The following is a 24,758-nucleotide window of genomic DNA, read 5'->3' as shown; positions in this document are numbered from 1 at the left end:
CTTGTCCTCATATACAGACAGCTGTGAAAGCCTCTTTTCAGATGAAGAGGTCCCAATGAAGAGCAGTGGTTCTCAGTCCTGGGGACTCAAAGGGGTGCACATTTTTGTTTTTGCCTTACATTTAAGTCATTTAGCAGACGCTCTTATCCAGAGTGACTTACAGTTAGTGGGTGCATACATTTTCATACTGGCCCCCCGTGGGAAACGAACCCACAACCCTGGCGTTGCAAGCGCCATGCTCTACCAACTGAGCTACAGGCTGATTCAAATGATCAAGTCATCATCAAGCTTCAAGTGGTATTTATGTATTAATTTGTGACGATATCCTTGATATGATCCTGCTATTGTCACATGCATCTATCTATCCAATGTTATCATGATTTGTTATAAGGGATATTATACTTTAGTAATCCACATTCTTCCATATTCCTACAGATACCTTGTAACTGGAGATCCCTTCAAAACGATTGCCTACAGTTACTGTGTAAGGCACTGCAAGGTTGGGTGACCAGGGCCATCTGGGACTGCCTCCTGGGGGAATTCAGGCGTGTGTGAAAGCTACCTGTGTCCTGCATAACTTAATGAGGATGGACACGAGGACCAGGAGGGGATCTGCAGCCAACAACGCAGCACAGGAGCCAATCCATGTGCGGGAGATCTTCACCTCCTACTTCTTCGAAGAGGGTGCTGTTACCTGACAACACCATAGACTACACTATGCACAACCAAATGCTCTTTTAAGAGCCATCCACATTGCAGTAAGAGTATTCTCCCATTTACTTAGCTATGTCAACTGCAGTTATTCAATTCCCAGTTTCTCTCCTTTTGATTTCTACTTCTCAGGTGAGGGTGCTGTTCAGGTAAGGGTGATGTCTGTACAAAAACAAAACAGGCTCTTTTAAGAGTCAAACATTTAGAACAATTAGACACCCTATACCCCACACCTACACACTTGTGTAGAAATCTGATTGATAGATTGTGTTGTGCAGTAAGCAGGCTCAGGTGTATAACTGTGGCTCCTTCCACCTTCAAATAGGCAAGAGGACCAACCATGGAGAATAGTAAGACACTTCATTATTTATATTTATATAACTACGCTATATTGTTTGTGAAGTACTCTGCAGCCACTTAGTGTGGACACCAGGTGAGACCACACACACAGATTCCTGTTGAACATAGTCTCTTTAACTACCTTATTTCCTCAATAACAGTCTCTCTCCTTCACTTCATCTCTCTCCCCCCTTCTCCTTAAATCCTCTAGGTTATATCAGCTGTGTCGGTGAAACCCTTGCGCATTTGAACTGGCTGACACAGAGGGCACAGCATGATCAGAGGTGAGAGGTCACTTGGTCAGGTCAACAGGAAGTATTATTAAAGAGATGCTTTACATTGAAATAAAGAGAGATGTCGTTGTTTTGATGTGAGAGAGGGTGCCAACCCCCAGTCCCGTCATCACCATCTCACTTGCTCTTAAGATAACCTTCTTTTTCTAAGCGATCTTTGCTGAAGAAAGTATCCAGCCTTGGGTAGCATAGCGTCAAATTCGTCATGGGAACCACTCGATATGATTGGTCATCGCCCAGCGGTCGACGCTGGCGATTTGCATAAAGTTGGGAAAAGTTTAACTTTTTCTTTGCCTCCCACGCCACCTTCGCGCCGCCCACAGGTCCCCCGCCCTCTTCCGCTTTTCACCGCTTTCCTTCCATTGAAAATGAATGGGAAGCGGTGTTCACAATGCGGCACCGCGTGCTAGTGTACACGGGGCATGAGGGCTCATTGTAATGGCTGGAATGGCATTAATGGAACGTAGTCAAACATGGTTGCCATATGTTTGATACCATTCCATGTACCCAATTCCAGCTATTACAATGTGCCCGTCCACCTATAGCTCCTTCCACCAGCCTCTGACACACACTGTTGATTAGGTTAAATATGGCATTGTTTCAGTACAAAAGATCTGTCTGTAACCTCCCTGTCATTTGCTAGTTACTACCTCTTCACATTAGGTACCTGGGGTGGCTGGTAGCTTAGTGGTTAAGAGCGTTGTGCCAGTAACCGAAAGGTTGCTGGTTCTAATCCCCGAGCCGACTAGGTGAAAAATCTGTCGATGTGCCCTTGAGCAAGGCACTTAACCCTAATTGCTCTGGATAAGTGCGTCTGCTAAATGACAAAAATGTAAAATTATGATCTTGATCCAAACTTTTTAGAAAGTGAGGCTGATTGGAAATTGACATCAATGTAAATCACATTTAAAATACATGTCCTTAAAATAGTTATATTGTGCTTTCACTTTTATCTGTTAATGTTGAGGGGGGACATTTTGATATTTGCAATAGTCCTGAATTTAAAAAGTGTTGTAATAACCATAAACATACATAACCCTTTGGTTTTAGTGTTCATTCCCATGTTGGGGGTTTTAGGGCATTCTTCACATGTTATTTTTCTCAATACATGTTTATAACTCAGCAGTTATTTTGTCACACTGTATTAAGAGTGAACATGTGATAACAGTAAATCAACTTCCAGTCCATTCCTATACTTGCAGAAGTGCTTGACCTTGATACCGCTGCATGCAACTATGGTTCCTTATATCTTGTCCCATAGTCGCACCCATCTGCTGGTCGAAATTCTGCCTTTTGGCATTATTTTAAACAAAGTACTTACTCTTTAGTTGTATTGCCTCCCTTGTAAGTTAACTGTTGGATTTGTTAAAAAGCTGACACTGCTTAACTAGTTATGAGATGAGACTCATCCAAAGGATACAACATTTCCAACAAGAACATACAATGCCTTTTCCTTCCACAAGAGTGTGCAAGGGCTGTACTGTCATTGTTTTTAACACAGAAGGCATTGCTGAGTCATACAGGTGGCAGAGGAAACCAATAATGATTGTTGGACCAAAAGTATTGAACTAACATGAAGAGGTTTTAGACATGTTGCTGATTATGGTTACATTCTAAAATCGAAGGTTCTGACTTCGATTAAATCCTGATCACTTAAAGTCAGCCTTTTATCGAAGTCAACCTTCGATTTTAGAATGAAAACATATTTTAGTTTCCTGTCATGAATTTATCATGTTATGTGTATTAAAACACGTTTTGGATTTATGCCACTCATCTACAAAATGTTTGAGAATTGAGAACATTGTTTTTAACTGTTTGTCATAACTGTTTCCCACTTGGGAAGGGGACAGGATGATGGATGGACAGGACACAGAGACGGGAGAAGAACAATACAGTACTAAAGAAACAAAGAGAGTCCACGTTGTAGCAAGTGATTCAAAAGCAGTCAGTACAACACAATTTAATCCCTTTGGCTAAAGTTGCTGACAGAGGATAACCCTTTAAAATGGCCCCCTCGTGGTGTAGAAGCGCCCCCCAGCATGTTAGTAAAGATACATACTTTCAAACAGGCCAGTTCCACCCGCACAAATCCGGCCACAGGACTGAATCCCTTTTGCTGCCCCAAACCCACAGACCCCTTCTCTTCATACGCCAGTGAGCAGGCCAAAGCTGAACAAGGTCAGTAATATTTCAGACAGACTGATGAGTAGCTTGCGTCGATGGCAAGATACTGGTTGGATGATAGTATCAATCAAAACCTGAATGTTGTTGAACTCAAACTGTTAATGTAATCATTTTGGCCAGAAATTGGCTCTTTTTTTGGTGTGGTGGTGATCAGTTCACTGAATGATTCAGTGATATGTCTGGAAATTATATTTATATAGTTAATTGTCATACAATTAAACTGTTTACCTTGAAGAACACATAAGTATTTTTCTCTGTGATAACTTGATTGACCAATAAATGTGTGTTATATCAATTTTATGGAGGGTATAAAAAAACCTGATTTTGATATTACGACACTAAGTAGGCCTATGTGTAATTTAGACATTGAGAAGATTTATAATTTGCAGTTGTTGTGATGCAGGAATGACAACACCATTTAGAGTTGATGTATAGAACTGTAAGCATAGGATTCACTGTACATGACGTGATAATTCTTCACACCAGAGGAACCTGACCCAGTCAGCTGTAGCCTGCAGAGTACAGAGGGACCAACCAGTCACATCATGATTGAAGCTGACCGAGAGCTATCAGCCATGGTGCAGGAAATATGGGATAAAGACGTCAACAGACTGAAACCAGGGACAGACTACCGGATCTCTCTGCAGGTAGAAAAACTGAAAACGATCCAAATAGGACTACTGTATGTGGATGATTTATTTTTATTTTTTATAGACATCATTCCCGTGACAAATTGTGCAGATGCATTTTACTCCAAATTAACTAATGGATGTTTTTGCACAACATCATGAGGCCACAAGCATTGTTTGTTGAGGAAGGTCAGAGCACATTGAACAAATCTAGACCCCTAAAATGCACTAGATTGTTGCTCTGTGGTGGTCTTTCTAAAGGACACAATAGCATGTTAGACACTGTACCACAGACAGAGAGGTGCCAGAGAGAGAGAGAGAGAGAGAGAGAGAGAGAGAGAGAGAGAGAGAGAGAGAGAGAGAGAGAGAGAGAGAGAGAGAGAGAGAGAGAGAGAGAGAGAGAGAGAGAGAGAGAGAGAGAGAGAGAGAGAGAGAGAGAGAGAGAGAGAGAGAGAGAGAGAGAGAGAGAGAGAGAGAGAGAGAGAGAGAGAGAGAGAGAGAGAGAGAGAGAGAGAGAGAGAGAGAGAGAGAGAGAGAGAGAGAGAGAGAGAGAGAGAGTGAGTTTCCTGGCTCTCATAAACAAAACAGTGGAGTTGCAGCTTTATGGGGCACTGGGTCATGTTTCTTTTCCATCAAGAGGTTACATTGTAAAAAAAAAAGAAAAGGGGACTGCTATATTCCTGGATCATTGGTGGGAGTGCTTAGACATTTGGAATACTGTATGTAACTGATTTTCTCTTGCTCGTCTACTGTGCTTTGTGCAGGGGAAAGCTGGGCCTGTGAATGCTGACATGAATGATGACATGAATGACGACAATGATGGAGCCGGATATCCTCTGTTCTCGTTTGTCGATGAACGCATTTTCAAAAAGGAGTCTTTCTTAGGTAAGGGCCTGAGGTGTGAAGGTTAGAGCTTCCATTGTTATGAACTTTTGCCTTCAACCGTGCCGTTTCCTGTGTGTTGTCATTATTTTCCTTTGGAAATTCTGTCATATCTACAATGTATTACATAAACAGAGAGTAGCAGGAGTTCAAGTATAATTGAACACAGTGGCGATTTTAGCATGTAAATCTTGATGGGGCAAACTCAACATATATAATTTTTTATGCATGCCAGCAAAGCCACTACACTACACAACACAACACTAAACAATACATGAAATGCACTATAACAGTGACAAACGGTGCCCACAAACTGTTAGGGTCTACATAAAGCTGTCCCAACAGCAGAGCTTTCTTTTCGGCACCATGGAGTGAATCTTTACCACCGCTACACCTGGCTATCAGCGGAGCCTTGTCTGGCAGCGAAGCAGTTCATTCAGACTCATTTACTGCCTTTAAAAAAAACATACCTGATATGACTGACTTGCTTAAACAAATGTGGTTTCTACTGACAATTGAGATGTACAAACTATGGCATAAGGGAACGATGAGCGGATAGGAGGCAATCTGTAATTTCGATTAAGACATGATTGAGCAAGCTAGGACGGACGTAGTCAATATGACTATTTGTTCAGCACTTTTGAAATGTACAGCGACAGAATTCAGAACATGGGCCGTTCTTACAGTATTCTCCCTCTACACCAAGTCAGAATCGTAGGATAAATAAAGGGGGCATATAAGGAGACAATGAAAGCTCTTACAATATTCAATGATGACATTTCTCTAAAACAGTCTATAGGCTACATGTGCACCACCAAGTCAGAACAGTAGGCTAAGTTACAAGGGGGAAAGGGACCCATTTATTAGGGTGAGGCACATGGGCTACTAACAGCTTACTACACAACATACACTTAGTATTACTTTATTAGCTACAGTATACATACACTACCTTCAAAAGTTTGGGGTCACTTAGAAATGTCCTTGTTTTCAAAAGAAAAATTAGAATAACATCAAATTGATCAGAAATACAGTGTAGACATTGTTAATGTTGTAAATGGCTATTGTAGCTGGAAACGGCTGATTTTTAATGGAATATCTACCTTTGTTTCTGGCCATTTTTGCTGATGGTCCAGATACTCAACTAGTCTCAAGAAGGCCAGTTTTATTGCCTCTTTAATCAGCACAACAGTTTTCAGCTGTGCTAACATAATTGCAAAAGGCTTTTCTAATGATCAATTAGCCTTTTAAAATGATCAACTTGGATTAGCAAACACAACGCGCCATTGGAACACAGGACTGATGGTTGCTGATAATGGGCCTCTGTACGCCTATGTAGATATTCCATAAAAAATCAGCAGTTTCCAGCTACAATAGCCATTTACAACATTAACAATGTCTACACTGTATTTCTGATCAATTTGATGTTATTCTGGTGGACATTTTTTTGGTGCTTTTTTTTCGAAAAAAAAATACATTTCTAAGTGACCCCAAACTTTTGAATGGTAGTGTATCTCCCTGGCATATTACCTCATTTATGCAGCAGCATACAATACATTTTTGGACTCACCTTGTTGTGTGGTGCTCACTTGAACAGGAATGTGGCGCGGCAGTCCTTCTTGTGGGCAAATTTTGTCAGCACACTTTGTCATCAAAGTCTGGCATTCTCTGGATTTATGGTGCTTTCAAGACAACTGGGAACTCTGAAAAAAACAAGGTCCAATCATGACGTCAGTGATCTTCAGGTCGGAGCTCTAGAAAGAAGGCAGAGTTCCCGACTTGGAATTCCAAGTTGGATGACTGTTCAAAAAGTATTTTCCCATTCGGAGCTAGTTTTTTCAGAGTTCCCAGTTGTCTTGAACTCACTGAAGTCTGAGATTTCCCAGTTCTGAGTTTCCAGTTGTTTTGAACACGGTAGAAGTCATGCTGGATTGACAGCATGGCCAATGAATTCAACCTATTCTGGCCCATGGTGTTGCATGTGAATGTTTCTCCTTTTAAGCTTGGAAAAGAGACCCTTAAAACCAGACTTGGGCCACACACCCTCTCCACTGAATAGCAGGCTAGTGATTGCTTTGCAACGCTTGCAGTTAGCCACCGATTCCTTCCAAACCACTCATTGTTGAATTTGCGATTTCCAACTTGTTGTCTAATGTTTATGTCCGATGGCCGATGAGCACCAATATGATTTATCTATAATTTATCTTCATATGACAAGGATTGAAAAGGATTTGCCAGTAGATTGTCGACTTGATTCATGATGATGACTGCTTTTCTAGCTTGCTAGCTAAGAATTTGAAAGAATGAGGTTGACATGATCAGTCCAATCAAAGCTATAACGTGATTTGACGTCATTTTATCTGTGGCCAATGACCTTGAGCCTTCTTGGACAGGCACTTCTAATGTAAATCTATGGCAGCACCCAAGGGGCTTGAATTTTTTTGCTCTCCCCTGTAGATTTTGTGGTGACGTAGTGTCCCCATGAGTGACAGAACACTGAGCCAATCACGGCGCAACTAGAGAACATTACCAACCCCTACGCTCTGTATTTCCCACTGGCTGCCCCACCACCACAGAAAGCACTGAGCTAGGTTGAAACACCTGCATTTTGGAGCTGCCTTACTAAAGAAAGCAAAAAATAGACTATGTTTGTATGTGGCTTTATTAACTCAATGATTTTTATTTTTACATTGTTTGCAAACTGATATGTGACACATATTAATGCCAAAATAACATGCAAAACAGGCAACAAAACAGGTGGGGCTGAAAACAGGTGGGGCTCAGCCCTGAATGACGGGTCGCCACTGATTGAACATGATACAAAGAGGATGTGTACTGACATCAGTGGGAGTGGATAGACAAAACAAACTAGTCCTGCCAGCCAACATGTCCACATTGGCACGATGTGGGCCCAATGTGGGCTAAAATATTGGCCTCATGTAGGCTGCCCACATTGGGCCGATGTGCCTTTGCTCATAAGCTCCACATTGGCCCCAAGGCAGGTGGGAGCAAGGGAAGCCCTCACTTCACCTGAAATAAGCCCACCCTTTTGGATCGGCTGCCAGTTACATTGTATCAGAAAGACAACACAGTTGTTACTGTCATACATATTTTTACCAGAGAAAAATAAAAGTTTATTTTATGTCACATGCACTTATCTAAGGCTGTGTTTACACAGGTAGTCCAATCCTTATTATTTTTTCTCCACCAATTAGTCTTTTGACTAATCACATCAGAGCTTTTCACAACAGATCTTTTTCAGAGCTGATCTGATTGGTCAGAAGACCAATTAATGGAGAAAAAAAAAATCAGAATTGGTCTGCCTGTGTAAACACAACCTAAGTCTTTTTACAGACTTCATCATTGGTGGTGTACAAAATACAGATTTTGCTGATGTCACACAACATAACACTTAAACTGGAATGACACTCTCAGTAATGGTTGCACAAAAATAAGTTGTGAACTTAGAGATATAAGGTTATATCTGAAAAAATATAATTCTGAGATAATTGGCTGTAAAGTTCCGAACCATCATTGGTTTGAATGGTGTCAGCAATTTTGATCTTGTATTCTTTTTTACTTAACAACATGAATTGGGGTATTTGCACACCACACCTGCAAATATTCTAATGAGCCCTCACCTCTACATTATGGTGTGGGCTTGCCTGTGCTGGCCTTGGTGTGGGCTAGCCCGTGTTGGTCTGGTGTGGGCTTGGTGTGGGGTGGCCCACGGTGGGCTGATGTCCACTAGTCTGCTGGGCTGGTGTAGGCTAGCCCGTGTTGGGCTTGTTGTGGGCTAGCCTGTGTTGGGCTGGTGTAGTCTAGCTGTGTAGGGCTGGTTTGGACTTGGTGTGGGCTAGGCTGTGTTGGGCTTGTTGTGGGCTAGCCCGTGTTGGGCTGGTTTGGGCTTGGTGTGGGCTAGCCCATGCTGGGCAAGACCATGTTGGGCTGATGTGAGTTTTATGTGGGCTAGTCCTGCCCACCTTGCCCACCAAATACCCACATAGGGCCAATGGGGTCATGTTTGCTGGGCTCTTACTAGATCAGAATACATGCTACCCTCTAAACTGAATTGGATGTCCTCTTCCAGCCTTTATCTCTCTACTGGATAACTATGAAAGTGATACGGGTGAGCCTGAGATTGTAACCCCAGAGGAGGAAGCAGAAAACCACAAGTTTCTGGACTGCATGCTTCGAACGCCCACCATGAAGGTACCAGTTAAAACATATGGTGGATAGGTCGATAAAAAGAACACTGTATCTTTATTTAATCAGATGAGCAGGAACATAAGTCAAATCACAGATAAATGTGAGCAGAAAAAGTTTTGAAGAAATTAAAATGTGACATCAATTCACATGGAGAACCATGGCCAAGTTGGAACCTCACAAGCTAAAGTGAGTCTATCAACATCCCATGATTGAAATTGTCTTCACATGTTTCTCTTATTTTTAGATTGCACATAAGTACCTAGTAGAGAAACAGCTCTCCCCAGAGGGATTACCGGAATTCAAGAATCAGCTCTACCGTATCTGGTTTGAGCTGTACGCCAGACGAGGAGCTAGCAAGTGGGTAGAACTCTCCTCTTACGTAACTGTTACTTTTCAGACGTCAAAATAATTCATCATTAGGCTGCTAAATGTTTGCTCTTCCCTGCCTGTTTCTGTACCGCTTTGTCAGAATTTGATAGTTTATCTTACTGTATGAGACAAATGAAATGTCTGGTCGCTATTTCATTCAATGACTAGACAAAAGACAGCTACTTGAACATTAGTCATTATATCTAGGGGGGAAAATTACCAATGAAACTCGGGCTCGAGACTTGAAAAAAACAACTTCTGACTCGATTCGACTTGAGATTACAATGCATGACTTGGACTTGACTTGCACTTAGCTTTTGTGTATTCCTAGGAGGAGAAGGAGAGTAGTCTATTATTTTCAGTAGTTAACACTCATACTGTATGTTAACACGCAGATTGTGCTGTAATTTCATCATGTGCACCACCAAGCAAGTGGTGGATGAGCTTCCATTAGGCCTACCCAATATTATCCCTTCAGAAAGATTGTGTAAAAGCAGTGGTCTATGTTCCAGCCTCATAATGTTCTCCCATGTTCCTCCAGGCCAGACTCCTCAGGATTTGAGCATGTCTTTGTCGGAGAGACCAGAGGGGGCCGCACAGTCATCGGCTTTCACAACTGGATCCAGTTGTATTTGCAAGAGAAGCTGGGACACATTGATTACAAAGGCTACAGTGTGAACGCAAATTCCCCCCAGGTTAGATCAAAAATACAGAAATTATGAATGTATATTTAGATTATCATGTTGAATCAGTTGTGTGAATGTGATGAGATGATAGTAGGTTAACAATTCCAGGGCATTTCTTTGGAAATGATGTGAGAAATGCCAAACCTACTGAATGACTGTCTCATGGATGTATGTCTTTATTGTTGTCTCTCTCTTCTCTCTTTTATTTAAAAACCAGCCTGACGAGAACAAGCACATCCTGGCGCTACAGTTCAGTTGGAAGAATGGAATAAAACCCAAAGGCAGCATCTTCGTTGGCGTCAGTCCTGAATTTGAGTTTGCCCTTTACACCCTGTGTTTCCTGGTCTCACCCAATGAGCGTGTCAAAGTGTTCTTCAGTATCTATGAGGTGGACATTGTCTGCCACCACTACAACCAGAAGCATATCGGTACAACTTACCCTGTTCTTGTGAAATATCAAAATGAACAAAAAATAAATAAACACTAATCAGACAGGACTCAAATGCACTCTCACCCAAGTGTCATGAGTGTTGTTTTTGTCTTTTTATTTTAAATAAAGATACAATACATCTTACAAGACTAAGTGTTCTGTTGCTGTATTCATTATTTCTAAACTATCACACAAAAGCTTCATATTGAATGTGAAGACAATATCAAGAAGAACTGGCAGCACAGCATGTAATCTTCAGAGGTAACCTCTATCATTTCACCTTTCAAGTTTCTGAATAGTGAAATACAGTGAGTAGGCTACACATAGTATTGCCACTAAGCCAAAATGTACAATAGCTGGAACATGGATGGTTATTATTTTACTGTCAATGCCAGTGTGTTTGTGGGGGGCAGTAGAGTAAAGAGCGGATGCGTGACCTAGTTTTGGAGTATTGACATAACAAGCACGCAGAGAAAGAGGGGAGGGACTTGAGCAGACAGCGTCCAAATAGTTTACATTGCGGTTATATCGTTAGTTATACTTTCTGTGTTGAATACATTGGCAATCGATTGTTTAAATTCAAGGATTTGAGTCTGTTCATATCAGGATGGCTGAGCCAAGCGCTAGATATCAGCAGGTGAGTAAAACGTTTGTCGTGTCTGTTTCAGCTAGCAAGCATTAGCTAACTGTGGTTTGTTTAATAAGAAACACTGGTGATGGGTTGGATCTAGGCCTCATTGTTTTGTGATGGCACCATGACTGAAACGTCCGTTTACAAATTAATATAAACATGTCATGATGCTTTATAACTACATTAATATGCTAGTCATTGTTTTGTTGGTTAGCAATTCATTTTATCTAACTTGGACAATATTTGTAGGTGATGTTTTTACTTGCTAGCTAACTACTGTAGTTAGTTACAGTAACGTTATCATACACGCTCCTCCAACCCTGTCCTTAGAGAGCTACCCTCCTGTAGGTTTTCGCTCCAACTCCAGTTGTAACTAACCTGGTTCATTTAATCAACCAGCTAAATATTAGAATCAGGTGTGCTAATGTAGCTACTCAATAGTCGATTAAACTCAACTCCACGATTTACGATGGAGGTGAGCGGCGACTAGTGAGTGTGGGCGGACTGGACTGGACTGGAGGGCGGACATCGCATAAAAATACGTTTTTATTAAAAACCACTAATTTCGGCACGCAGAAATATCCCACAATTTCACATTACATTGTTCTGTGTAATTGCGGGCTACTCTTAATTGGTGTTTATTCTGACAATGGCTGTAGATTCGTGATTCGTCGCTTGCATGTCAATATCAGATTGGGTATTTTGTAATCAAACATAATAACAATGACAAAAATAGTAGAAAATACAATGCATGAAGACTGCGTGAATCAGGCCTAAATGGTTGAATTGCTGCAAAGAAACCACTACTAAAGGAAACCAATAATAAGAAGAGACTTGCTTGGGCCAAGAAACACGAGCAATGGACATTAGACCGGTGGAAATCTGTCCTTTGGTCTGACGAGTCCAAATATGAGATTTTTGGTTCCAACCGCTGTGTCTTTGTGAGACGCAGAGTAGGTGAACAGATGATCTCCGCATGTGTGGTTCCCACCGTGAAGCATGGAGGAGGAGGTGTGATGGTGATTTGCTGGTGACACTGTGATTTATTTAGAATTCAAGGCACACTTAACCAGCACGGCTACCACAGCATTTTGCAGCGATACGCCATCCCATCAAGCAAGTATTTTCTTCTTCTTAGTTTCCTTTAGTAGTGGTTTCTTTGCAGCAATTCGACCATGAAGGCCTGATTCACGCAGTCTTCTCTGAACAGTTGATTTTGAGATGTCTTTTACTTGAACTCTGTGAAGCATTGATTTGTGCTGCAATTTCTGAGGCTGGTAACTAATGAACTTATCCTCTGCAGCAGAAGTAACTCTGGGTCTTCCATTCCTGTGGCGGTCCTCATGAGAGCCAGTTTCATCATAGCGATTTATGGTTTTTCCTACTGTGCGTGAAGAAACGTTCAAAGTTCTTGAAATGTTCCAGATTGACTGACCTTCATGTCTTAAAGTAATGATGGACTGCCGTTTCTCTTTGCTTATTTGAGCAGTTCTTGCCATAATATGGACTTGGTCTTTTACCAAATAGGGCTATCTTCTGTCTACCACCCCTACCTTGTCACAACACAACTGATTGGCTCAAACGCATTAAGAAGGAAAGAAATTCCACAAATTAACTTTTAACAAGGCACCCCTGTTAATTGAAATGCATTCCAAGTGACTACCTCATGAAGCTGGTTGAGAGAATGCCAAGAGTGTGCAAAGCTGTCATCAAGGCAAAGGGTGGTTAACACTTTTGGTTACTACATTATTCCATATGTGTTATTTCATAGTTTTGAGGTCTTCACTATTTTCTACAATGTAGAAAATAGTAGTTGTGTCCAAACCTTTGACTGGTACATATATATATATATATATATATATATATATATATATATATATATATATATACATACATACATACACACACAAAAGTATGTGGACACCCCTTCAAATTAGTGGATTCAGCTATTTCAGCCACACCAGTTGCTGACAGGTGTATAAAAATCGAGCACACCGCCATGCAATCTCCATAGACAAACATTGGCAGTAGAATGGCCTTACTGAAGAGCTGTGACTTTCAATGTGGCACTGTCATAGGATGCCACCTTTCTAACCAGTCAGTTCGTAACACTTCTGCCCTGATAGAGCTTCCCCGGTCAACTGAAAGTGCTGTTATTGTGAAGTGGAAACGTCTAGGAGCAACAACGGCTCAGCCGCGAAGTTGGAGGCCTCACAAGCTCACAGAATGGGACCGCCGAGTGCTGAAGCACGTAGAGCGTCAACATCATCTGACCTCGGTTGCAACACTCACTACCGAGTTCCAAACTGCCTCTGGAAGTAATGTCAGCACAATAACTGTTCGTTGGGAGCTTCATGAAATGGGTTCCCATGGCCGAGCAGCCGCACACAAATCTAAGATCACCATGCACAATGCCAAGCGTCAGCTGGAGTGGTGTGAAGCTCGCCGCCATTGGACTCTGGAGCAGTGGAAATGCGTTCTCTGTAGTGATGAATCACGCTTCACCATCTGGCAGTCCGACGGAGGAATCTGGGTTTGGCTAATGCCAGGAGAACGCTACCTGCCCCAATGCATAGTGCCAAGTGTAAAGTTTGGTGGAGGAGGAATAATGTTCTGGGGCTGTTTTTCATGGTTTCTAGGCTCCTTAGTTTCAGTGAAGGGAAATCTTAATGCTTCGGCATACAATGACATTCTTGATGATTCTGTGCTTCCAACTTCGTGGCAACAGTTTGGGGAAGGCCCTTTCCTGTTTCAGCATGACAATGTCCAAGTGCACAAAGCGAGGTCCATACAGAAATGGTTTGTCGAGATCGGTGTGGAAGAACTTGACTGGCCTGCACAGAGCCCTGACCTCAACCCCATCAAACACCTTTGGGATGAATTGCAACGCCGACTGCGAGCCAGGCCTAATCGTCCAACATCTGTGCCCGACCTCACTAATGCTCTTGAGGCTGAATGGAAGCAAGTCCCCACAGAAATTTTCCAACATCTAGTGGAAAGCCTTCCCAGAAGAGTGGAGGCTGTTTATAGCAGCAAAGGGGGGACCGACTCCATATTAATGCCCGTGATTTTGGAATGAGATGTTCGACGAGCAGATTTCCACATACTTTTGGTCATGTGGTGTACATTCCTTATGTTTCCAAAACCATACCGCAAGTGATGGGTGTTAATGTTTAGAGCGAGCGTCAGGGCGCTTAATAAAAAGAAGATACCTTCATCAATAGGCGCTAAAGGTAGTTGGCGTCTATGAATGGGCTAACCAGGTAGCTAGGTCAAGTCTATTGAGGGCTAGTGCAATATCCTCCATGAATTTGATCCCTTTATTTCCCATTACAGTTAGCTAGGTTTAGTGTAAGTAGGAAACTGATGACTGCCCTTGTAAACTATATTAGCTCATTATCACAAGTGACATTCTTTGGTGCGGTTTCTACCATTTTAAACAGTGTAGCTGACAGCTGGCCCCTTCTATGGACTGTATTTCTCTGCCTGAACTCACCAATATTCTGAAGGTAGCCTAATCTTCTTGGAAGTTAGTAATGAGTTAACATGACAACTGATGGGCCTGCATACTGATACAAAATACTATAAACATTTATTGGGGGGTGGAAGAGGACAATCTCTTTTAACAACCAAAATGGAGAACAGTGGGTGTCTGCTTGCCATTTTGTCACATGAGTAGCTAGGTCATGTGAGGTCTGATCAAAGCGTAATGCTGAATCAGAGATGGAAGAGGAAGTGAAACATCCCACTCGCTAATTGTTTCTGGTTCAATGAAAGTCAATGAACTAAGCAGACCAGACCCAGCTGCTATTGCATTAGTGCCTATGGGAGAACCACCCCGTTAAGTAGACCAGAACTTAAAAATTTTTCAATGATTAACTCCCGAGTGGCGCAGCGGTCTAAGGCACTGCATCTCAGTGCTTAAGGCGTCACTACAGACCCCCTGGTTCGATTCCAGGCTGTATCACAACCGACCGTGATTGGGAGTCCCATAGGGCAGCGCACAGTTGGCCCAGCGTCGTCTGGATTTGGCCGGTGTAGTCCGCCATTGTAAATAAGAATTTGTTCTTAACTGACTTGCCTAGTTAAATAAAAATACAATAAATAAACGGCCTGAGTAAGAAATCGTCATTTATCCACCATCTTTGGCTGAACCCTAGCGTGATCCTTTCCTCTTTTGACCCTAAAAGAGGGAAAACCGACCGTGCGCAGCAGGCGGCCGTCCTATCTCATCTGACCACAGAATCGCCATCGTTCATTGACACCCAGCAGGTGATATATTGCGCACGGCCAGTGTTCGTTATGGTTTGTCTTGTCCATAAGTCTGCTATAATATGGAGTAGACTGACCCTGTAGCTTAGCTACAGTAGCTTGCGAAAGTATTCACCCCCCCTTGACATTCTTCCTATTTTGTTGCCTTACAACCTGGAATTAAAATGGATTTTTTGGGGGTTTGTATCATTTGATTTACACAACATGCCTAACACTTTGAAGATGCAAAATATTTTTTATTGTGAAACAAACAAGAAATAAGACAAAAAAACTGAACTGTAGCATGCATAACTATTCACCCCCCCCAAAGTCAATACTTTGTAGAGCCACCTTTTGCAGCAATTACAGCTGCAAGTCTCTTGGGGTATGTCTCTATAAGCTTGGCACATCTAGCCACTGGGATTCTGCCCATTCTTCAAGGCAAAACTGCTCCAGCTCCTTCAAGTTGGATGGGTTCCACTGGTATACAGCAATCTTTAAGTCATACCACAGATTCTCAATTGGATTGAGGACTGTGCTTTGACTAGGCCATTCCAAGACATTTAAATGTTTCCCCTTAAACCACTTGAGTGTTGATTTAGCAGTATGCTTAGGGTCATTGTCCTGCTGGAAGGTGAACCTCCATCCCAGTATCAAATCTCTGGAAGACTGAAACGGGTTTCCCTCAAGAATTTCCCTGTATTTAGCACCATCCATCATTCCTTCAATTCTGACCAGTTTCCCAGACCTTCCGATGGAAATGGTGATGGTGTTCTCGGGGTGATGAGGTGTTGGGTTTGCGCCAGACATAGCGTTTTCCTTGATGGCCAAAAAGCTCAATTTTAGTCTCATCTGACCAGAGTACCTTCTTCCATATGTTTGGCGAGTCTCCCACATGGCTTTTGGTGAACACCAAACGTTTTTGCTTATTTCTTTTCTTTAAGCAATGGCTTTTTTCTGGCCACTCTTCCGTAAAGCCCAGCTCTGTGGAGTGTATGGCTTAAAGTGGTCCTATGGACAGATACTCCAATCTCCACTGTGTAGCTTTGCAACTCCTTCAGGGTTATCTTTGGTCTCTTTGTTGCCTCTGATTAATGCCCTCCTTGCCTGGTCCGTGAGTTTTGGTGGGCGGCCCTCTCTTGGCAGGTTTGTTGTTGTTCTTTACATTTTTTAATAATGGATTTAATGGTGCTCCGTGGGATGTTCAAAGTTTCTGATATTTTTTTATAACCCAAACCTGATCTGTACTTCTCCACAACTTTGTCCCTGACCTGTTTGGACTGCTCCTTGGTCTTCATGGTGCAGCTTGCTTGGTGGTGCCCCTTGCTTAGTGGTGTTGCAGACTCTGGAGCCTTTCAGAACAGGTGTACATATACTGAGATCATGTGACAGATCATGTGACACTTAGATTGCACACAGGTGGACTTTATTTAATTAATTATGTGACTTCGGAAGGTAATTGGTTGCACCAGATCTTATTTAGGGGCTTCATAGCAAAGGGGGTGAATACATATGCACGCACCACTTTTCCGTTATTTATTTTTTTATAATGTTTTGAAACAACTTATTTTTTTCATTTCACTTCACCAATTTGGACTATTTTGTGTATGTCCATTACATATGCACACATGACTGTAAGTCGCTTTGGATAAAAGCGTCTGCTAAATGGCTTATTATTATTATTATTATTATTATTATTATTAAATCCAAATAAAAATCCATTTAAATTACAGGTTGTAATGCAACAAAATAGGAAAAAGCCAAGGGGGATGAATACTTTTGCAAGGCACTGTAGCTTGTTTTGCTTAGGCTACATCTCAATAGTGCTTGGACTGATTTCTTCTCTACGTCATGATGATGTTCTCTGTCATCTAGGCCTAACCACTGTATTGACTCTTCCCCCATGCAGCTACCCAATGAAGAGGAGCCAGAGGAGGCTCTCCAGGTGGCAGCCGATGCCCCACCCCCTTACAGCAGCATTGCAGCAGATAATGCCGGTAAAAGCTCAATGCATACACACACACATCACAGTGCAGCACTATGGTTTGGCCTGGGATTCAATGTCCTGACCTTAACTCCAAGAGACATTGCACAGTCCAGAACTAAACTATTACCTTCAAGTACAGTTGAAGTCGGAAGTTTACATACACCTTAGCCAAATGCATTTAAACTCAGTTTTTCACAATTCCTGACATTTAATCCTAGTAAAAAATCCCTGTCTTTGTCAGTTAGGATCACCACTTTAAGCTTCCCACAATAAGTTGGGTGAATTTTGGCCCATTCCTCCTGACAGAGCTAGTGTAACTGAGTCACGTTTGTAGGCCACCTTGCTCGCACACGCTTTTTCAGTTCTGCCCACAAATGTTCTATAGGATTGAGGTCAGGGCTTTGTGATGGCCACTCCAATACCTTGACTTTGTTGTCCTTAAGCCATTTTGCCACAACTTTGGAAGTATGCTTGGGTCATTGTCCATTTGGAAGACCCAAGCTTTAACTTCCTGACAGATGTTGCTTCAATATATCTACATAATTTTCCTTCCTCGTGATGCCATCTATTTTGGGAAGTGCACCAGTCCCTCCTGCAGCAAAGCACCCCCACAGCATGATGCTGCCACCCCCATGCTTCACGGTTGGGATGGTGTTCTTCGGCTTGCAAGCGACCCCCTTTTTCCTCCAAACATAACGATGGTCATTATGGCCAAACAGTTCTATTTTTGTTTCATCAGACCAGAGGACATTTCTCCAAAAAGTATGATCTTTGTCCCCATGTGCAGTTGCAAACCGTAGTCTGGCTTTTTTATGGCAGTTTTGGAGCAGTGGCTTCTTCCTTGCTGAGCGGACTTTCAGGTTATGTCGATATAGGACTCGTTTTACTGTTGATATATATACTTTTGTACCTGTTTCCTCCAGCATCTTCACAAGGTCCTTTGCTGTTGTTCTGGGATTGATTTGCACTTTTCGCACCAAAGTACGTTCATCTCTAGGAGACAGAACGTGTCTCCATCCTGAGCGGTATGACGGCTGCGTTGTCCCATGGTGTTTATACTTGCGTACTATTGGTTGTACAGATGAACGTGGTACCTTCAGGCGTTTGGAAATTGCTTCCAAGGATGAACCAGACTTGTGGATGTCTACAATTTTTTTTCTGAGGTCTTGGCTGATTTCTTTAGATTTTCCCATGATGTCAAGCAAAGAGGCACTGAGTTTGAAGGTAGGCCTTGAAATACATCCACAGGTACACCTCCAATTGACTCAAATTAAGTCAATTAGCCTATCAGAAGCTTCTAAAGCCATGACATTATTTTCCTGAATTTTCCAAGCTGTTTAAAGGCACAGTCAACTTAGTGTATGTAAACTTCTGACCCACTGGAATTGTGATACAGGGAATTATAAGTGAAATAATCTGTCTGTAAACAATTGTTGGAAAAATTACTTGTGTCATGCACAAAGTAGATGTCCTAACCGACTTGCCAAAACTATCGTTTGTTAACAAGAAAGTTGTGGAGTGGTTGAAAAAGTGTATGTAAACTTCCGACTTCAACTGTATCTTTGTTATGATACAGAGGAGATTTCCCTACTAACGTTAGGTTTACCTATGGTGTTACAGCAATTAGCCCACCATAAGGGGATAGATAGCACTGAAGTGTAACACAGCAGCTTATGCTCAGCAATTTTACATATTTATCTCCCTTAGCTTATTTTGACTACAAAGAAAACGGGGGGTTCCCCAAGCCACCATCATACAACGTGGCCACAACGCTCCCTTCCTATGACGAGGCGGAGAGAACCAAGGCTGAAGCCCATGTTCCCTTGGTGACTGGAAGGGTGAGTGTCCCACTGTTACAAACTCCACGTAACCCTCCCTTGTGGTTTTGCCAGACTATTTTATATATATATTTTTAAGGTGTGGCTGATCTCCCAACCAACCTCACCTCCGTTTTGTGTACTCCTTGGTTAGCTCCTGAGTGGCGCAGTGGTCTAAGGCACTGCATCGCAGTGCTAACTGTGCTACTAGAGATCCTGGTTCGAATCCAGGCTCTGTCGCAGCCGGCCGCGACCGGGAGACTCATGGGCGGCGCACAATTGGCCCAGCGTCGTCCAGGGTAGGGGAGGGAATGGCCGGCAGGGATGTAGCTCAGTTGATAGAGCATGGCGTTTGCAACGCCAGGGTTGTGGGTTCGTTTCCCATGGGGGGCCAGTATAAAAAAAAAAATAATAATGTATTCACTAACTGTAAGTCGCTCTGGATAAGAGCGTCTGCTAAATGACTAAAATGTAAATGTAAATGTACTATTTACATTTGGAGCTGGAGGTAGCCTAGTTTCTGAATATGGTACCAACAACCCCATTGCAACTAATTGCATATAATATCAAAGCAAACCTGTTTAACTATGGTTGTATGTGTAGATATACTGTACTCAGTATAGTGTATTGAAACGGTGAGTAATTCATTGTCGAGTAATTCATTGTCGGCAGACACCCTAATAAGCACTGTCAGATTGTGAGAGAGACTGCTCATCTATACCCTCTAGTGGGGAATTTTTTGCCATACCTTGTCATCCCATTTTAAATTGCTGGTCTGTGTTTCTTTGCCACGCACTGCTTGCCTTGCGTACAGCACAGGGAACAACTGGAGACTTTTGATGATGTACTAACTTGCTGTGCACTGGAGGTACAGTAATGGGGTGGAAGTGTGGAATGGAATAGTACCGTTAGGCAAAGATGTGGCAGCCATTTGCAGAGACCTGTCTGTCGACCTGTAGCATATTAGTGCATTAGTGCCGCATTTCCTGACAGCACATGAAATGTTATTCTTTCAACTAAATTGAAGCAGCTTTCCAGCTAAATGCCTTCTCCATCCACTACATTAGAGAAATGTAAAGAGAAGGGTCAAGGAAGAGAAGGAGTTGTGCTTTGTTTGTAGCATGAATGTTTCCTTTCTTGGTTGATATAGCCTTTAATAGGATTTCCATCATCAAATGACTTGATAATGATCTCTGCCGTTTATCTCTATCTCTATAGGATGAAGACTTTGTAGCCAGGGACGACTTTGAGGATGCAGACCAGCTGCGGATAGGGAACGATGGCATTTTCATGTTTACCTTTTTTAGTAAGTCACATCTTGAAGTGAAATCTTCTCCTTGGTTGAGACTGGGGTTGGTATAATACACAAGAGCAAAATGAAGAACAGTCATGTAATGTATTTATATCACGAACAAGGTATTTGATGTGATCGTAGAATGGTAATTGTGATGAGAAACAGGCCATCCTAGTAGACCATATACACAGGTCTCTGTTTAAAACCCCTCCCCCTCTCTTCCTCCACTTTAGTGGCATTCCTTTTCAACTGGATTGGTTTCTTCCTGTCCTTCTGTCTGACCACCTCGGCAGCAGGCCGCTACGGGGCCATCTCTGGCTTCGGCCTGTCACTCATCAAGTGGATCCTCATTGTCCGCGTAAGATATCCCTACCAACCCTCTCTGAGATGTAAAGGTGGAAGTCAAAGGCTTTTTTTATACAACAGATAAATACTTTATTAAAATGATATGTAGTGATATTTTGGTTAGTGTAGATTGTGGTTCCTTGACATGAGAGGCATCTAGTAGCAGGGATCTGATGGCAAAGCACTTCAGTTTGGTGTAGGTTTCCCTTTTCCAGAACCCAAGATCACAATCATGCTTACTATGACCGGTCCACTTATCTTTTATGTTTGTGTGATTTTTCCCAGTTCTCTACCTATTTTCCTGGGTACTTTGATGGGCAGTACTGGCTGTGGTGGGTGTTCCTGGTACTGGGTAAGTACAATCAGTTCTGTCTTTCTCATTTGTAGTACTAGACATTTAAATACAGAAACATTGTAGCATTGGTGTAAAGGTATCTATTCAATGGATAGTGTGCATAAATCCAATACATTATGACAATGACCCTTATAGAGGAGTTAAAGCTGCAATATGTAATTTTTTGGGAGACCTGACCAAATTCACATAGAAATGTGTGTTATAGATACGTCATTCTCATTGAAAGCAAGTCAAAGAAGAGGCACGTGTACTATGTGCACTATTTCTATGCTTCTCGTTCTTAAGTTTTTTGTTTTTACTTTTTGTTTTTGTACACCAGCTTCTAACAGCTAAAAATATAATATTTTTGGTTCTGGAGAAGATATTTCACAGTGGTTTAGATGGTACAATGATTATCTATACTATACTTGCTTGTTTTGTCACAAACTGAAATTTGGCGAACTATTAGAATTTTAGCAACCAGGAAATGACAGAGCGATTTCTGCATAGTGTGAGTGTTAAAGGTGCACTATCTTGCTTATCTTGTTTGTGGCGCTGGGAGTCGGGAGGTGCTAACCCAAAAATTATTGTAGAAAAATAAAAATAACTACTGCTAAATCCTGCTAAAATAACTAAGACCCTTATTGTCCCAATCTACTATTCTCTGTCCTCCAGGATTCTTGCTCTTCCTCAGAGGATTCATCAACTACACCAAGATCCGCAACATGGCAGACTCGTTTTCTAGTCTCCCGCGAACCAGAGTCCTTTTCATCTACTAAAAGGGGAAATCTGACCTCTTCTTTAGAAAAGTTAGCTATCTGGCCTCAACTCCATCACGGAAAACAGAGAGTAAACACCTCTTGTGTTGATGCCGATAAATTGGACGATACAATTTCTATGTCTATTGATGTAAACTAGTGGATGCTGGCAATTCTGTAACTATTCAATCATTAGTGGTTTATTTCAAGTGCTGTTTGCAATCAAATCTGTGATGTATAAATAATGCCATATATATCATTTGTATTATGTTTCTAACAATGGCATGTACTGTTCCTGTTAAACAATAGGGGGCAGTCTTGTCTTTTTCTGTCCTCTTTCAAAGTGTTTGATATGGAGACAGCTCGGCTCTATGCTGACCCTGTGGAACTACCCCATAGAGTTCTGTCTGTGGACAGGAGTATTGATTGAAATCTATTGAAAGCTGTGCTTTTTCTTGATGTATATGATAATGAAATTAAAGTCAGTATTTTTAAGATGTTACGTTCAATGTGGAGAAAACAGAATGATTTTCTTTTCAAGTTAAATTTTTACTCTGGAAATCCTAGTCAATACAGAGGTAGAGGTAGACACTGGAACCTTGTAGCTAGGGTTTGTCAGTGCATTTCAGACATTTTAAAGGAGAATCCTAGGCAAATTGTCTGAACTGTTCATTTACATTGAACAAAAATATCTAAAAGCAACATGCAATATATATATTTTTTTTTTACAGAGTTACAGTTTATATAAGGAAATAAGTCAATTGAAATATATTCATTAGGCCCTAATCTGTGGAATTAACATGACTGGGAATACAGATATGCATCTGTTGGTCACAGATACCTTTAAAAAAAGGTAGGGGTGTGGATCAGAAAACACCAGATACTGACTGGTTACCACCATTTGCCTCATGCAGCGCAACACATTTCCTTCGCATAAAGTTGATCAGGCTGTTGATTGTGGCCTGTGGAATGTTGTCCCACTCCTTTTCAATGGCTGTGCGAAGTTGCTGATATTGGCGGGAACTGAAACACGATGTCGTACATGTCGATCCAGAGCATCCCAAACATGCTCCATGTGTGTCATATCTGGTGAGTATGCAGGCCATGGAAGAACTGGGACATTTTAAGCTTCCAGGAATTGTTTATAGATCCTTGCGACATGGGGCTGTGTATGTGGTGATGGTGATGGTGGCGAATGAATGGCACGACAATCGTTCACAACATTGACATCAGCAAACCGCTTGCCCACATGACGCCATCTGCCCAGTACAGTTGAAAACGGGATTCATCCGTGAAGAGCACACTTCTCTAGCGTGCCAGTGGCCATCGAAGGTGAGCATTTGCCCACTGAAGTTGGTTACGACGCTGAGCTGCAGTCAGATCAAGATCCTGGTGAGGACGACGAGCACGCAGATGAGCTTCCCTGAGATGGTTTCTGGCAGTTTGTGCAGAAATTCTTTGGTTGTGCAAACCCACAGTTTCATCAGCTGTCCGGGTGGCTGGTCTCAGACGATCCCGCAGGTGAAGAAGCCGGATGTGGAGGTCCTGGGCTGGCGTGGTTAAACGTGGTCTGTGGTTGTGAGGCCGGTTGGACGTACTGCCAAATTCAATAAAATGACATTGGAGGCGGCTTATGGTAGAAAAATTAACATTATATTCTCTGGCAGCAGCTCTGGTGGACATGCAGTCAGCATGCCAATTGCACGCTCTCTCAACTTGAGAAATCTGTGGCATTGTGACAAAACTGCACATTTTAGAGTGGCCTTTTATTGTCCACAGCACAAGGTGCACCTGTGTAGCGATCATGCTGTTTAATCAGCTTCTTGATATGCCACACCTGTCAGGTGGATGGATTATCTTGGCAAAGGAGACATGCTCACTAACAGCTCATGAAACATGGGACCAACACTTTACATGTTGCGTTTATATTTTTGTTCAGTCTATAATATCAAACTGATAAAGTTACCATTGAGCCTCTAACAGGGTTGATGATAACAGGGTTGATGATTTTAGCTGATCGGCCATTACTCCCCATGTGGTGAAGAGAATGGGACCACATGGTGTTGATTAATTGAGCGAACAGGGTTGACGTGTTAAGCTCGACCACCTCAGCCAAAGATGATAAAACAATTCTAAATAGACAAACATGCTGTTCAGAAGACCCAAATCAGGGTTTACCCAACTCGGTCCTGTGCCCCCTCACTTTGTTTTTTGCCCAAGTTTGGGAAATCCTAACCCAATTGATCTCTACTTCTTCTTCTTTGGTGTCATTGTGTTCGCACATTTGTTTGTGCATGCTGCCACCTACTGTGTGGTTGATCACGTTACATTTTGTGATACAAAAATAAAAAGGAATGGGGAAAGGAAAGAATGGCACCACCAACTAACCCTACACCTATATACCACTATTCCATCAAAAGTAAAAAAACACCAACCCATTCCACTACTTTGCAGCTGCCACCACAGCATCTATTTTCAGTGATTTACTATCCATTTCTACAGTACAGTTGGTAACCATGGCAATGAATGATAAGAAGCCAACCTTACTGAAGCACAAATTCGTATCACTCTGTATTGGCCTAGGCCTACTACTCACTCTTGACTGATCATCC

At 42.1% G+C, this 24,758-nt stretch overlaps 2 protein-coding genes across 2 annotated transcripts; both read left to right on the top strand.

The window, feature by feature from the left end:
• The first annotated feature begins 3,363 nt into the window (after nucleotides 1–3,363).
• LOC121574435 (poly(U)-specific endoribonuclease-B-like) lies at nucleotides 3,364–10,868 on the top strand. Its single transcript, XM_041887058.2, has 7 exons — nucleotides 3,364–3,521; nucleotides 4,014–4,174; nucleotides 4,921–5,041; nucleotides 9,126–9,247; nucleotides 9,489–9,601; nucleotides 10,155–10,308; nucleotides 10,517–10,868. Exons 1-7 carry the CDS (start codon nucleotides 3,383–3,385, stop codon nucleotides 10,784–10,786), a joined length of 1,080 nt encoding a protein of 359 aa, XP_041742992.1. The 5' UTR covers nucleotides 3,364–3,382; the 3' UTR covers nucleotides 10,787–10,868.
• A 319-nt stretch (nucleotides 10,869–11,187) lies between these two features.
• LOC121574032 (NEDD4 family-interacting protein 1-like) lies at nucleotides 11,188–22,648 on the top strand. Its single transcript, XM_041886563.2, has 7 exons — nucleotides 11,188–11,366; nucleotides 17,521–17,608; nucleotides 19,306–19,436; nucleotides 20,634–20,721; nucleotides 20,943–21,067; nucleotides 21,340–21,406; nucleotides 22,064–22,648. The coding sequence occupies exons 1-7, from the start codon at nucleotides 11,337–11,339 to the stop codon at nucleotides 22,165–22,167; spliced, it is 633 nt and encodes a 210-aa protein (XP_041742497.1). The 5' UTR covers nucleotides 11,188–11,336; the 3' UTR covers nucleotides 22,168–22,648.
• The last annotated feature ends 2,110 nt before the right edge of the window (nucleotides 22,649–24,758 follow it).

The sequence above is a fragment of the Coregonus clupeaformis genome, chromosome 9 (genome assembly GCF_020615455.1).
Source record: "Coregonus clupeaformis isolate EN_2021a chromosome 9, ASM2061545v1, whole genome shotgun sequence".
Taxonomy (NCBI): Eukaryota; Metazoa; Chordata; class Actinopteri; order Salmoniformes; family Salmonidae; genus Coregonus; species Coregonus clupeaformis.
This window is presented reverse-complemented; position numbering and strand designations above follow the sequence as displayed.